The sequence below is a fragment of the Cupressus sempervirens genome, chromosome 10 (assembly GCF_028749045.1).
Source record: "Cupressus sempervirens isolate cs-2001-9-10 chromosome 10, ASM2874904v1, whole genome shotgun sequence".
Lineage (NCBI taxonomy): Eukaryota > Viridiplantae > Streptophyta > Pinopsida > Cupressales > Cupressaceae > Cupressus > Cupressus sempervirens.
In genome coordinates, this window is record NC_143127.1 from 476,596,727 (window position 1) to 476,612,741 (window position 16,015).

General features: G+C 33.9%; 1 protein-coding gene across 1 annotated transcript in view; it reads right to left on the reverse strand.

Moving 5' to 3' along the window:
* Positions 1-235: 235 nt before the first annotated feature.
* Positions 236-16,015, reverse strand: part of LOC149534757 (uncharacterized) — a 42,937-nt gene continuing 27,157 nt past the window's right edge. Inside the window, exon 3 of the mRNA XM_089806070.1 lies at positions 236-1,538. Within this exon, the coding sequence (XP_089662196.1) occupies positions 236-1,538 (1,303 nt within the window). The remainder of the gene's footprint in view (positions 1,539-16,015) is intronic.

Genomic DNA, 16,015 nt, shown 5'->3' on the forward strand with positions numbered 1-16,015 from the left:
TCATGATCATCGCCAAGTTGGACATATTGAGTATGGACAAAGAAATAATCCTTCACAACATCAATTGCTCATACACTGACTGTAGAAGGAAATGTAAATAGATCTGGTTTCAACCCAAACTGTTGCATTTGATTAAAGAGTTGCAATGCCTCCTCGCCAAGAGAACTAAAACTTTAGCAACACATAAATCACTTCATGAAGATTGTCAGCCCGCTGCAACTATCTAATAGTTTTTTCAAGAAATGCATCTCTTTCCTGAAACCCTAGGATTGGAATGAGTAGATTTAGGCAAAGAAAAAGCTTTATGCATGTCCGTGGGTCTCTTTTCTCTTGGAAATCGGATGCTTTCACCTGATAAACTCCCTCTGTTTTGATAGACATTTGATCTGGATCCGTGTGATTGCTCAGTGGGTAGAGCCACATTCAATGCCTTGACACTTGCACATCCCATAAAGCTTCCTCCACTTGATCTCCTCTGCCGTGAAAGACTTGTGTTTTGCAAAAAATAAGCGTGCTTTTTCTTCATAGTCTTAATCTCCTTGTAATCCAATGAGAAATTCCCAATACTGGCCTTGTCCATGGTATCTCCGCTGGTTATGCTCCAATCCACCGACACGTCGCTGGGTTCACAACATGAACTTCTCGCAGAGGGCATCACGTTGTCTCCAAAATGATACCCCAGCGCCTCTGGATAACTCGATTGGATGCTCAAGCTCTCATCCATGGAATCCCTATTCCTCCTCAATGGATAGCACGCTGTGGCTTGCGTGGTTATGCTCTGTATTTCAAATAGATCCGCACTTGAATCGCTCTCCTTGTCTTGCTCCACATCCCCATTATTGTCCCCTCCAAATTTGGATACTTGATCAGAGTTTGAGTCCAAGAGACCGAAATGTTTGTGCAAATCTTGTTCAGCAGTACGGGTAAAGGGAGAGTGAAATACCTCCAATGATAACCTTGGATTGTCTTCGGACTTCATCGGCAGGGCTGAGAAGGAGAACCCATTTTCTTTTTTTTTCTTTTCTTTTGATAAACTCAGGTGTTCATGAAATGTTTTCGTAGCTCCTCCATTGATGATGTTGCTGTTGACATCACTGAACTCTGAGGCAGTGTCGGCAAAGCCCTCTGCTCGCTGCATTTCAATGGACCTGGTCAGAACTCTTTTTCCGAGACCTGGATAACTGTACTGCATTGAGCTAAGAGAGTTGTTCATCAATGCATTCGACGTCATGGAATTCGACACTGATGGAGCCCGCCTGCTTGCTATCAGAGTGTCATCGATGTCCACAGATCTTTTATCTGAGCAAGGACAACTGCGGCACCCAAATGCCCACTTCCCTGAACTTCTTTTCCCGTTATTTACTGCCATGTTACGAGCTGAATAATTACCGGTTGCCATTGAAAGCAGCCCTGCTTGGCTATTCCAGCTGGCCTTAGAAGACGCCGAGGGAGTGCCATGAGTGGACACCCCTGGCCTAAAGCTTTGATTCGATGCAACAATGGAAGATGCGGGGGATGGAAATGGATGATGCTGATCTCTGTTTCAAAGATGCTGATCTCTAAATCCTTTGTTAATCTCCCAAGCTCCGGCAGTCTCTTACTGCACATGATGAATTTTCAGGAACTTCATTTGATTCATTTCCATTGTTATTGCCAATGGCCCTCATGTACATATCTGACTTCTTATGGAAGATTTTGAAGCAAGTTAATAACTGCCTTATAGAGGTTAAGAAAAACGTATTTTAGTGGTTAACATTAACCTTTTACTTGGAGGTTAAGAAAAATGTATTTTGGTGGTTAACATTAACCTTTTAAGAAGTTACAGGTTAAGAAATACGTGTTTTTGGCGGCAATCATTAACCTTATATATCTTGAGGCTCAGAAGCTAGATTTCAATGATCTCAAGTGCTGTACGGAACTGCTAACAAGCCGGGGACATGGAGACTTAAAGATTTGCAGATTTCACAGATAGAATGATCAATTTAAGGCTTAAAACCAGGCAAGTTTTAAATACGAACCATGACTTATAAAATTGAAAGAATTTTATAACCAAGCAACAGAGTCTAATTGATTCAACCAAATAAAACGTAGAAAAATAATTTAGAAAAATGATAACGTTAAAATTTTTATATCTAGTTTAAAAAAAATTTTGCATCTCGTTTTTAAAAATATAATATTTATATAAAATAGATAAAAAAATTAATTTAGGAAAATATTTTTTAAAAATTTAATATTTATATAAAATAGAGAAGAAAAATAATTTAGAAAAATGGTACTATTAAATTTTTTTATATCTAGTTCTTAAAAAATTTTGCATTTGGTTTTTAAAAAATATAATATTTATATAAAATAGACAAAAACATAAATTCTAATTGATATATCAAATTTGATTTAATAAAAAAATTCAAAATATGTCACAATAGTACTTAGCCTACTGAGAAGGGTGGTGTCTACGGAGCAAAATTTATGCACTTCTATTCAATGTAAATATTAATTATAAAATTTTCATAAAATTGAGTAATTTTTAATTATAAAATAATATTTATATAATTTAATATGTACATTTGTAAATAATAAATAGATGTAATACATATAAATTTGACGGTGATGAATAAATATGATGTAATAAATAAGAAATAGAATATAACTATTTAATTTTAATACATAGTTTATAAAAACTTAATAATAATTTATATATCTTATAGAATTGAATTGTTTCTTTTTTGTGATTATTTTCTTTTTTTTTGATTGGTAAGAGGCCGAAGCCATGATTAATTATTGTGTTATGATTAAATTATTATTATTTATTAAGCGCTTGAGTAGATTTGAACCCAAGACCTTTCCAAGAAGAGGCTCACAATTTACCATTGTGTTGTAGGCTCTTGCCTCTTTAGTATGTTTTTTGATGTAAAATATAATTAATAATTCAATATTAAAATATATATATTTAAGTTTTAAACATATTTAAACTAAATGATAAATTGTTTAAATAAAAAATATTAATAATAATCAATGATATAATTTATAAATTGTAACATTTATCAATTATACATATTACAAACACTATTATAAAATATAATTAAAAAATAATATTGTTTAATTTATTTTTATAAAAGTAAAATAATAGTAATAATTTAACTATTTTTATTAAAAAATTAAAGTTTTTAAAAAATTAGAAATTCAAATACAAAGATATAACATATTGAAATTATATTGCTATTGAGAATTAATATTGATTTGACATATTGTGTGAGGTGGAAAATAAAATGATTGAAAAATAATAATAAATCTTATCATCCTGTCATAAATGTGGAAAAAATAAAGTTGTAATTAATGCATACATGAAGTTGTTAGAAAATATTTGTATTTTTGTTAGAAGAAAATTAATTTTCTCCCCCACCAAAAATAGTATGGACCAATAGAATGAAAGAAAAATATGATTTATAAAATAATAAAAAATAAGAAAAAGATATAAACATTTGAGATTTCATATAATCTTTTAAATTCTTTGGTTTGATCGGTTAGTGTTAATGTGATAATAGCATGACATGAATGCATAAGTATTCCTATCATGGGCAGGAACTAAAAATTAGGGTGAGGCGTTATATATCACGATGGAAAGGAAAAATCAACACCTTAAATGCAAGAAGTGACAGACACTTCCTTAAATTGGTTATGTGCAACTCGTCATCATTATCTCTAGTGTAATGATAATTTTATCTAACATAATATTGGGCCTTTTTTCTGAAATTATTTAAGATTAGAAACATAAGGTAATTTCATTTTATTATAGATTAGATATAAAGTTTTAAATTCAAACAATTATTAATAGTTATTGAATTATTTCAAATTAGTTTGTAATAATTTTAATATTTTTATTAATATATAAAATTCTTATTATTTATATCAAACAAAATGTTGGTTGCAAATCTAAAATAGTAATTATTCATTTTAATTTTAATTTTAATTTGAACAAGTTTTAAAGCTTAGAATTATATTATTATAAAATCAAAATAGTTAATATTTAGAACATTTTTAATCATATGACATTTTTATTTATTTGACACCCTTCACATGAAGAAATACAACAAGTTGTGAGTACATTGTCTCAATGACTTTGTTTTTGTGAAATACGAACGTCATCTCCCTCAAAAAAATATAGAGAATACAATTGGTAAGGAATGTATAGATTTGGAGGATTGACAAATACAAAGACAAGAGTGCACAAGATGAAGATGACACGATTATTGAGTTTAAGCAAGATATGAAAGGTACAATTATAGCAGAAGAGCAAGACAGTGGATTTAACAACATCATTGCAAATGACAAACCTAAGTTAGAGAAGTTATTGCCAATTAGTTTGAGGGTGGTATTGGGACTCAAAATTGCAAGCCCAAATTGAGGACCATTTAAATTTTTTTGCTAAAATGAAACCCTTTTAAGGACTTTTCATGCATACACCCAACTGATTTTTTGAGTCATAGGATACGTTCAAAGTGCTCATTGCCCTTCATTTAGTATGTTCATGCACCTCAAGTAGTTGGTTAGAATTTTTGAGCCATTTTGAGCATTTGAGAAATCTACATTCTTGCATGTGTGAAATAGAGTCCAGAGGGCTAGCTTGCAATTGAATATCTTACACTCGGTAAAGTCTCATGATTCATTGTTTTTGAAATGTCTAGTATGCATATCAAAGAACCTATGTTTTAGATTTTGATTCATTTTGATATGTTTTGATAAGGTTTTGAGTTCTCAAAAGTTGGTTGTTTATTGTTGTCATGCCGATGGTACATTGCTTTGAATTCTAGGAGGCCCTGTTTGATAGTGAATATTTTATGACCCATTAGGCATCTTGAGAAATTGGTCACACCATTGCATTATGGTCATAAAATACATTTTATGTTTGCATTTTCAAGGTCTAATGAATCCATTTAATGAGTTTTGCAAACTAATTCCATTAGAGAAACGTTAAAATAACCCAGTTGTCTTTATGATAGTTTAGCAAGTAGCCTTGTTTGACCAATTTATCTTTGGCCCATTTGAATCTATTGAGAAAAATTATTTTCCACTAGACTCTAGGGATCAAAGACATATTATGTGTCAACTTTGAGCTTATGAAAAATCTATTTGATTAGTTTTCAAACGTGATTCCAAGTGGAGTTTCTAAAGTTCTATTGGTAATTAAAACTGTAGATTGATCACAAGGCATGTTCTTGATGCTATAACTCTGAAACCATCAAAGATGTGGCCAAATGAATTTCACCACTATGTTCTAGATTGAAAATACTTCAAGTGTGCTAATTTCCAAGTCTTGATGAATCCGTGTGCATACTTTCCCAAACTCATTCTGTTTGCAAAAATCACTATTTTTCTACTATACCTAGTTCCACAATTCTCAAAAGCCAACTTTGTATACTTGCCAAATTTGTCCAGTTATTCATCATGAGCCCAAATTGTGGTATATTACTCTCCATATAAGAGTCGACTAATGCCCCAGTTTTCATATCCCGAAGTGGTCATTTGACGTATTTTCAAAATAGAAACTAGATGCAATTATTTGTTTCTAACTTATTGTTTGCAGGATCATAATGAAGTGACTTTTGACACTCAATATCTTTTGACTAAATAATTTTCATAAGGTGAGATATTTTAGACTAAAAGAGTGTGCACTGGAGAATTTAAATACAAGGTTTCAAGGCTTGGTCGAGTGTTTTAGTTAGTTTTTAAAGCCAATTTTAGAGGCTCTCGGCACGAAATTGATAAGTTGTAGAAAAGGGTAAAGAATGGTTTTAAAATGATCAAGCAATGATCAATTTTAAGTCTAATTAGTGAAATGAGTTTAGTGGATCGTGTTAAAGGGTCAGATGTTTGAGTTTGATTTTTTTCTAGCTGGACCCACTTTGGGGCTTGATTGTTTTCATTGGACTTGATGTAGAGTGCATTCGATGTTGGAAAGACGAGAATGAAGAATGGTTTTAGAATGATCAAGAAATGATCAATTTTAAGTCTAATCAGTGAAATGAGTTTAGTGGATCGTGTTAAAGGGTCAAGTGTTTGAGTTTGATTTTCTTTTTTAGCTAGACCCACTTTAGGGCCAAATTGTTTTCATTAGACTTGATGCGAAGTGCATTCGATGTTGGAAAGACAAGAATGATTCTATTGCAGAAGGGGCCCAACTTGAGGTAGTTTCATTTGCAAAATAGAGATGGATAGTGTAAAGGAGCTAACCCAATGGTTATAATTGAAAAAAAAATGAAATTTGGTGATAAATAAGCAATCACTAGTCCATGATAACCCATTGTGACTTCCATGTCAAACAATGGAGTTTGTGCACCGGTATGTTGAAGTTTTACTAGTGCTACTGCAAGAGAAGGAAACCCTACTCTAGGGAAACAAATGAGTTGTTTTATCTACTCTCCATTATATGTATTGAATGCCCAACTAGACCTTTGAGGCACTGAGGCAATTGAAGACACAAATCAATGCAGCTAACTTGCGAATGAGTTTCCATTGCACAATAAGTAGAGGGGATTAAACTTAGGAGTGACACTATTTAAAGATGAATACTGATTTTTCTATTGCCAGTCTGAGGTGAAGTCTCTCAACCAGTGATGTATATGTGTAAGAGAAGTATTTTATAAACAAATCAGAAACAAAGATGGCCCATGTCTTCAATTATGTGTTACTCTTAGTACCCAAGCATGACCATGATCAAATGGAGGAAAATTTTCCATCTTTTAGAGTAAGGATACCAATCCAAAGGAAGAAGCATCAGAAAAGAAAATAAATTGCCTTAAGCATTTTTACATTACCTAGTCTGGATTGTAATTGAGGGTGTGATGATGTTTTCATAAAATATCACATGAAGAGGCATGAGCCAAAAATTGAATAGGGATGAACCCTACTACAACTTGGATTAGTTTCCCGAAGTGCATTTTTTTTTATACTAAATTTTAGGCAACCCATCCTAATCTGGCACACACCCACATGGCCTTTGCAAAACTGGTGTTGAATATGCAATAAATTGGAGGATGCACGTTAGTTTTTCCTGTGATTTAAGTATATAAAATGAAGAACATACCTACATAAGGTATGAAGAAAAGGGCATTGCCACCATTAGTAAAATTGGAAATGATGACAAATTTTATGCGTAGCCTCTGAGAAGATGCGACAATTAGAGGAGTCACTTGTATTAAGTTTGATAATTGGGATTAAAGAAGATAGGAGCAAGGATGCTATAAGATGATGTTGTTTGGGTGTGGAATTGTAAAGGATAGCTCTAAGCCATATATCCCACATCTATTGTGTGTTAGGGATAGTTTGTGTTTTTATATACACATTGGCATATGGTAAGTATCATTAGAAAACACTTTTGGGAGGAAGACAATGCTCATGCATGGGCCCTAGATGGAGCTAGGTGTGGTAGGGGAGAAATTTTGACTATCGACTCAGAATAACATGGACATCTGGCTGATGAATATACATCTAACATGTGGCATGGAATTCAAGGCAGAGAGATATATCTATAGTTAGCAAAGTGAGCAACGACATTGCGCATGCAGTCAAAGAGCAATTTTGTTGGTTATAGAAGACTTTAGCATAATATGGCCGCGTAGTGGAAAAAATCCAGTTAGTTCCAATTTGAAGATGAAGGTCTCAAAGTTGTGAGCGGATGACAAATGGCATGCAGGCCCCACTCAAGGATGATATGGTAATGATCTAGTTACTTCTAGAAGCCATTCAAGTGTGCCATGTGGCACCTATTCAAAGCATTCCATGTGGCACCTAGCTAGTGGTTGACCAAAATTTGACCATGTGCATTGTGAGGGTAATTAGTCTTCAAAATTTCATAGTGATCTTTTAAATTTTTTCCTCATGAGATGAGTGCTCAAGATATATTAAAAGTTTTTAAAGGGTGAAATGGGCCCACACTTTTAAATTATATATTTTTTCATTATAAAGTTTTAACTTTATAATAAAGTGACAAATTTTCAATGAAGAAGAAATTTATTATGCATCCATACTCTAAAACTTCAAAATCTTACCAATGGGGTCATTTTTATCTTGATATAGGATGATTATATACCGTTGGAAAGGTCTCAAGATGAGCAATCACTTAACCCAAATTTATGTAGGTGTAACTAGGTAAAATTTATTCATAGTTTTGTAAAATTGAGGCTTTTTAAAGCAAATTGTGTTTTTCTTCCATGGAGCATGAATTTAAGTTTTAGAGCAAATTGTCAAGGGGGTCTACTTCTGATTTGGCATGGATGTTTCTAGGAGTGGTATTCTACCTTGGAGGCCTTCTAGTAATGTTTTTATCACATGTTTTAATAGCAGATCTAGTCTCCTTTTAGTAGTTGTTTCCTTCATCATTTGGAGATATTTGGATAAATTTGTTGGGGCAAATGATGGAGATCTAATATGCAATTAGGAGAGGAGAGATGAGATGAGAGATGCTTTGCAACATCATGTGGAAGAACTTCAAGTGGACATTTGGAACTTTAGATTAGATTAGGGATTCTTCAACTTCATATATCTTCCTTTTTCTCTCCTTGTACATGGTGGTTCCAGTCTATTGAGCAAGGCTCTAGCTATGATTCCACTAGATTCTCAACATTTTTGTCTTTGATGAACAACAATATTGAAGTCATAAGTGATAGTTCTGGTCCTTTCTGTGTTGTATGAGTTATTTTCATGCATCTTGAACATATTTGTCTCAAAGAAATGAGTACAAAGCAATAGATGATCATAGTTTCATTTTGATTCTTGTCTCTCATTTTGATTGTAATTGAGGGTGTGATAACATTTTCATAAAAGATCACATGAAGAGAAACAAGCCAAAAAATGAATAGGGATGAACCCTACTACAACTTGAATTAGTTTCCCTTAACTTGGAGTGTAGATGTTTTTTTTTACTACTCTCCTCAATTTCAAGCAACCCATCCTAATTTGGCACACACTCACATGGTCTTTGCAAAACTGGTGGTGAATCTGCAATAAGTTGGAGGAGGCATGTTAGTTTTTCCTATGATTTAAGTATACAAAATGAAGAACAGACCTACGTAAGGCATGAAGGAAAGGGAATTGCCACCAATAGGAAAATTGAAGACAATGAAATTTTTTATGCCTAGTTGAGAAGATGTGGCAATTAGAGGAGTCACCTGTATTAAGTTTGCTAATTGGGATTAGAGAAGATAGGAAAAAGGATGGTGTAGGATGATGTCATTTGGGTGTAGAATTGTAAAGGATAGCTCTAAACCGTATATCCCACATCTATTGTGTGCCAGCAATAGTTTGTGTTTTTATATACACACTGTCATGTGGTAAGTATCAAAATAAAACACTTTGGGAGGAAGACAAGGCTCATGCATGGGCCCTAGACAGAGCTAGGCATGGCAGGGAAGAAATTTTGACTATTGGCTCAAAATAACATGGACATCTGACAGATGAATAGACATCTAGAATGTGGCATGGAAATCAAGGTAGGCATGACAAGCACGACCTCACAAAGATAAATATGTGGTTAGCAAGGTGAGCAACAACATTATGCATGTGGTCAAAGTGCAACTTTGTCGATTATAGGAGACTTTAGCATAATATGGTCGTGGTTATGGTTAACCAACAACATCTCTAAGCATGCTTTTGGTTATGGTTGGTGGTTGAGATGTCGTGACTAACCACTAGAGGTTAGTCGCACCTCTCCATAGTTAGTGCCAATTTGAAGATGAAGGTCCCGAAGTTGCGAGTGGATGACAAATGACATGCAGGCCCCACTCAAGGATGATGTGACAATAACCCGATCACTTCTAGGAGCCATTCAAAGCATGCCATGTGGCACCTAGTTGGTGGTTGACTGATATTTGACCATGTGTATTGGGAGGGTAATTAATGTTCAAAATTTCAAAGTGATCTTTTAAATTTTTTCCTCATGAGATGAGCACTCAAGAAATATTAAAAGGTTTTACAAGATGAAATGGGCCCGCACTTTTAAATTAATCTATTTTTTTCCATTATAGTTTCACCTTTATAATAAAGTGACAAATTTTCAATGAAGAATAAATTTGTTATGCATCCATAGTCTAAAACTTCAAAAGCTTACCAAGGGAATCATTTTTATCCTGATATAGGACTATTATATACCATTGGAAAGGTCTCAAGACCAGTAATCCATTTTTGTAACCCAAATGTGTGCAAGTGCAATTGGGTAGACATTATTCATAGTTTTGTACAACTGAGGCTTTCTAAAACAAATTGCCTTTTTCTTCCATGAAGCATCAATTTTAGTTTTAGAGAAAACCATCAAGTGGATCTTCTTTTGATTTGGCATGGATGTTTTTAGGAGTGGAATTCTACCTTTGAGGCCTTTTAGTGATGTTTTTAGCACAAGTTTTAGTAGAAGATCTGGTCTCCTTTTAGAAGTTGTTTCCTTCGTCATTTGGAGATATTTGGATTAGTTTGTTGGGGCAAACTAATATGCAATTGGGAGAGGAGAACATCATGTGGAAGAACTTCAAGTGGACATTTGGCACTTCATATTAGATCTGGGATTCTTCTACTTCATATATCTTTCTCTTTTCTCTCATTGTATGTGGTTGGTTCCAGTCTATTGAATAAGGCTCTAATTGTGATTCCACTAGATTCTCAACATTTTTCTCTTTGATGAACAACAATATTGAAGTCATAAGTGATATTTCTAGTCTTTTGTGTGTTGTATGAGTTACTTTCATGCATCTTGAATGTATGTCTCAAAGGCATGAATATAAAACAACAAATGAACATAGTTTCATTTTGATTCTTGTCTCTCATATTTTTTGTTTGCAATTTTTTGTGGTTTATTGACAAAGAACATAGATCTCAATTGCATCTCATTTTGGGTTATGTCTTGATGTGTTTTTCCATTAATTCAAAGAATCAAGTAAGTGCTTGATGTATCTTGGAAGGATTGCAGGTTTCAATGGGAGGATTTTGATGAGTATGAGATTCAGTTTGAAAATTGATGTCTGATTCACAAAGTGAAAGGATAGATCACTAATATCTTGATGTATGTTGTGATTTGTGGAATACCCAATGGATAGGGCACTAATTAGTCATAGGATCTACATGTTTCTTATTGTTTCATATGTGAGTTATGTTGAAATCAATTAATAATCAAAATTGTTTTCCCTTTTGTGTTGAAGAGATAAAATGATAACCCCCACTTAGCTTGTGAATCTCATAGGTCATGTTATTAGCTATTTCATACCTTGTTAGTGCATAAGTGAAGAAGATTCAAGGGTTTTATTTTATTTTTTCAAATTCAAATCTATATTTTGCATTGGTCATATAGATGAATCTAAGGTCTATCGCCCTAGGTTTTGTAGAGCCTGAAGTGAAGGAGTTTAGCCTTATAGTTGGGCTTGATGTTAGAATAGATGTGTTGGATATGAGAAGTAGCAACACGTTAGATATATTTGTTCTTATCATTGGGTTGTTTAAAACTTATTAAATCAAGAGCCAACAGGTGTAGCCTTTGACTTTGTGCTACAGAGATTGGAGCCACAAGCTAACAAAAAATAGAAGGACCTCACCCAGATATTCATTCGAATGAGGAAGATGAAATTATAAATTTTTGTAAGGAGAAGAAGCAAATGGAGAAGGAGAACACTGAGAAAAAGGAATAGGGGAAGATCAAGTGGAAAAAGAAGACACAAATTGAGATGCATAATAAGAAGGAATAGAAGTAGGAGAACAAGAAAAAAGAGAACACAAAGAAGAAAGTGGAGAGGGAAAATATGCAAAAGGAGGAGAAGGAGAAAACCAAGGAGGAGGAGAAGGGGAAGATGAAATGGAAGAAGAAGCAACAAAAGAAGATGATGAAGAAGAGGAGAAGAAGAAATAAACAAAAAATAGAAGAAGAAAAAGAAAGAGGAGGAGAAGATGGATAAGAAAGAGACAGAGAAGGAGAAGGAAGATGGATAATAAAAAGAAGCATAAAGAGGAGGAGAATGAGGATAAGTTAAGAAGAAGAAAAATGAGGAGGAGAAAAAGGGAAGAAGAAGCAAAAAGAGGAGGAGAAGTACAAGAAAAGGGAGGATAAGATGATGAAGAAGGGGAAGGAGAAGGAGGAGAGGAAGAGGTGGTGGTGGAAGAGGAGAACACGAGGAAGAGGAAGAGGAGAAGGAAAAGTTGAGGAAGAGGATGAAAGAGTAGTATTGATAGCTGATTCTACTTCCATAAATTAGTTGAGATCACACCAGAACAATCTTGGAATCATCTCCAACATCAACACAAACAATTCTTGGAGACCTCTCCAACATCAACACAAATAATTGAGACATAACATGGGTGTAAGCTAAACAAACCACTATATTCAAACTATGCAAATTTGTAAAACATATTGCAATTTACTACATAGATTATAGTATGAGAAGTATTAAAGAATGAAAAATTACTCAAAAATGAAACATGTAGTCCACCTTTTCAAATGATGCAAAATATCTTGCTATCAATGTAATCCTTCACTTAAATAGAGAAAAAAAAGAGAGAGATACACATTCCTATTTGTTGTCTTACTTATTTTGTTAAAATAATTTAATTTAATAAATATATTTTACTATCTGCTAAAACATTGCACCTCTTTTTGATGAAACTGCTAGCATATACTTCTTGTTGAAGTGCTTATTTTTTATGTAAAAGTTGCAAGATGAGACCATAACAGAGATGTGGTTGAAGAGCAACACATGAACATAGAAGATCGAGTAGACAATAGATGTGCAATTTCTATTTTTCAAAATTTAATATGATCACAGTGATCATATATGTATAATAAAAAAAAATGTTTGTGTAAATTTTAAAATGACATTATTTAAAAATTTTGAATTATTTCTTTTACTTTGATTATGCATTTATAAATTCTCTTTATTTGTAAGAATTTGGAGCAATGAGAATGTGTTAGAAATATATTTATGAAAAAAAATTTAATTATTAAAAGAAGTTTTAATTAAGATTAGAAGATATGTGAATAGTCTCAAAAAGAGATTGAGGATTGGAGGGTAAATTAAATTCAAATACCTTTGTTGTGTTAGGATAAAACCATAGACAAAAATAAAAACTACATGTAAATATAACCAATAATAGAAAATAATAGATCACACAGAAATGAACACAAGGCACCAAGATTTAATGTGGTTCACCCAATCCCTGGGCTACGTCCACCAAATTGCAAGTTTGATATTATTACAATCCAGTGATTACAACCTGATTACAATCCTTAATCCCTTATAGCTCAATACCACTACAAGAAGAAATTTCACATCACAACATAACAAAAATACCTAACCCTAAACCCTTTTATACAAGTATTTTATGCCATTTTAGGGTTACAACATGTCGGCCATATGTCAGCCATATGTCAGCTACAACGTCGGCCACAACCCAAATTTTTTTTTCAGGGCGATGCCCCAAACCCCAAAGAATTTATGAAGTATGTACAGTACTTTCTTGATCAGTCACCACAATCTAACAATCTCCCACTTGGGGACTAATCATGCTCCACACTAAACAAAAATCTCCCTATTGGAGACTGATCCTGTAGCAATACCACTACCACATTGGGCTCCCACTGGATCAAACCACCCTGGACTCTGTTGTTCTTTTATTCATGTTCAGTCTGGAAGACCAACCAAAGCTAAAGAGGAGTTCAACTTCTCCCTTGTTACAACCTTTCTCAACATATCTATTGGGTTTTCACTTGTATGTATCTTCTCCATCTTTAATTGTCCATCCTCCAAAACTGACTGAATGAAATGGTACCACAACTATATGTGTTTGGTCTTAGAATGCAAAGCTGAATTCTTTGCAAGATGAATGACACTCTGAATATCTATGAAAAAATAATTATCCTTTTGAGGATGTCCCAATTCTTCCATGAAGAACTGAAGCCATATCATCTCCTTGGCTACCTCCATAGCAGCAACATACTCTACCTTTGTAGTGGATAGAGCATCAATCTTCTATAACCTAGAAACCCAACTCACGGTTGCCCACCAACAGTAAAGACATAACCTGTAGTACTCCGCCTGCTATCAATATCCCTTTCCAAATCTTAGTCAACATAGCCCTATAAATCAGTAGTAGAGCCCCCAAAGTGTAAACACTTATTGGATGTGCCTCTCAAATATCTGAGAATCCATTTGACTGCATTCCAATGCTCAATTCTTGGATGACTCATATACCTGCTAACGACTCTCACTGCATGTGCAATATCTAGCCTAGTGCATACCATAGCATACATCAAGCTTCCTACAGCTAAAACATAGGGTACCTTGGACATCTTATCCTCCTCTTGTTGTGTCTTGGGACACATCTTTTTAATCAACTTCAAAGGACTAGGTAAAGGCGTGCTAACAACTTTAGCATTTTCCATAGAGAAATGTTGCAACACCTTCTCAACATAATCATCCTAAGATAGCGTCAATGTTCTATTCTTCCTATCTCTGCAAATCTTCATACCAAGGATTTGTTTTGCTGCCCCCAAATCCTTCATAGAAAATGCATGTGCTAATTGGTGTTTTAGCCCCTTAATATGATCCATGTTAGGCCCAGCTACAAGCATATCATCAACATATAAGCATAAAATAATTTAGCTATCACCATCCAACCTCTTAAAATAAACACAGTAATCTGAATGACACCTATTATATCCACACTCATGCATAAAACTGTCAAATTTTAGATACCATTGTCGAGGTGCTTGCTTCAAGATATAAACTTTTCTTCGATTTGTACACTAAGTTCTCCTTACCTTTGACCTCAAAACCCTATGGCTGAGCCATATATATTTTTTCATTCAAATCACCATAAAGGAAGGCTATTTTATCATTAAGCTGCTTTAAATGCAAATCTTCAGTAGTCGCAAGGCTTAAAATAGTATGGATAGACGTCATTTTAACAACAGGAGAAAATATCTCATCAAAATCAATTCCCTTTTTCTGTGCAAATCCTTTTACAACTAACCTAGCTTTAAATCTTTTTGTATCTCCTTCCTCTTCTTTCAACCTATAAACCCACTTATTCTGTAAAGCTCTTTTACTTGTAGGAAACTTGCACAAATCCCATGTCTTATTCTTCAACAAAGAGTCCATTTCATCTTTCATTGCAGACTCCCACTGAATCTTAGTATCCACCTACACAGCTTCATCATAACTTTCAGGTTCACCAGCATTAGTAAGTAAAATAGAATACAAAGAGGGAGAAAATCTTTGTGGAGGTCTAATTTGCCTCGTTAACCATCTAACATTCATCGATGTGTGTGATATTTGTTTTTTTGGTTGTTGCAAATCATGAGGAATGGTTGGAACATCAGCTTTTGGAGTATCATCCAACACTACATAATCATCTTCTTTCTTCTCATGTTGCTGCAACAGATCTTTGTACAACACTTTCTCATTGAATATGACATCTTGACTTCTTACAATTTTATGATTTTCAAAATCCCAAAGCCTATAACCAAATTTATTAATGCCATATCTAACAAAGAAACATTTCTTTGATTTAGCTTCTAGCTTGGTTCGATTTTCAAAGTCTATATGAGCAAAAGCTTCACAACCGAAGGTCTTGAGAAAAGAATAACTCACCTTCTTACCAGTCCATGCCTCCTCTAGAATACCACAGCCCAAAAGAGTAGAGGGACCTCTATTAATCAAATATACAGTAGTATTGATAGCCTCTGCCCACATGTGTAAGGGCAACCTAGCATGCAACCTCATGCTCCTTGCATGCTCCATTATAGTCCTATTCATGCGTTCATCCAATTCATTTTCTTGTGGAGTCCTTGGAACAATTTTTTGTCTACGAATACCATTAGTGGAGCAATAATCTTCAAATTCATGACTGCAATACTCACCACCATTATCAGATCCGAGACATTTTAATTTCTTATCAGTCTCATTTTCTACAAAGCATTTCCATTTCTTAAAAGTTTGAAATACATTAGATTTTTGTCTAAGGAAATAAACCCATACTTTTCTAGTTG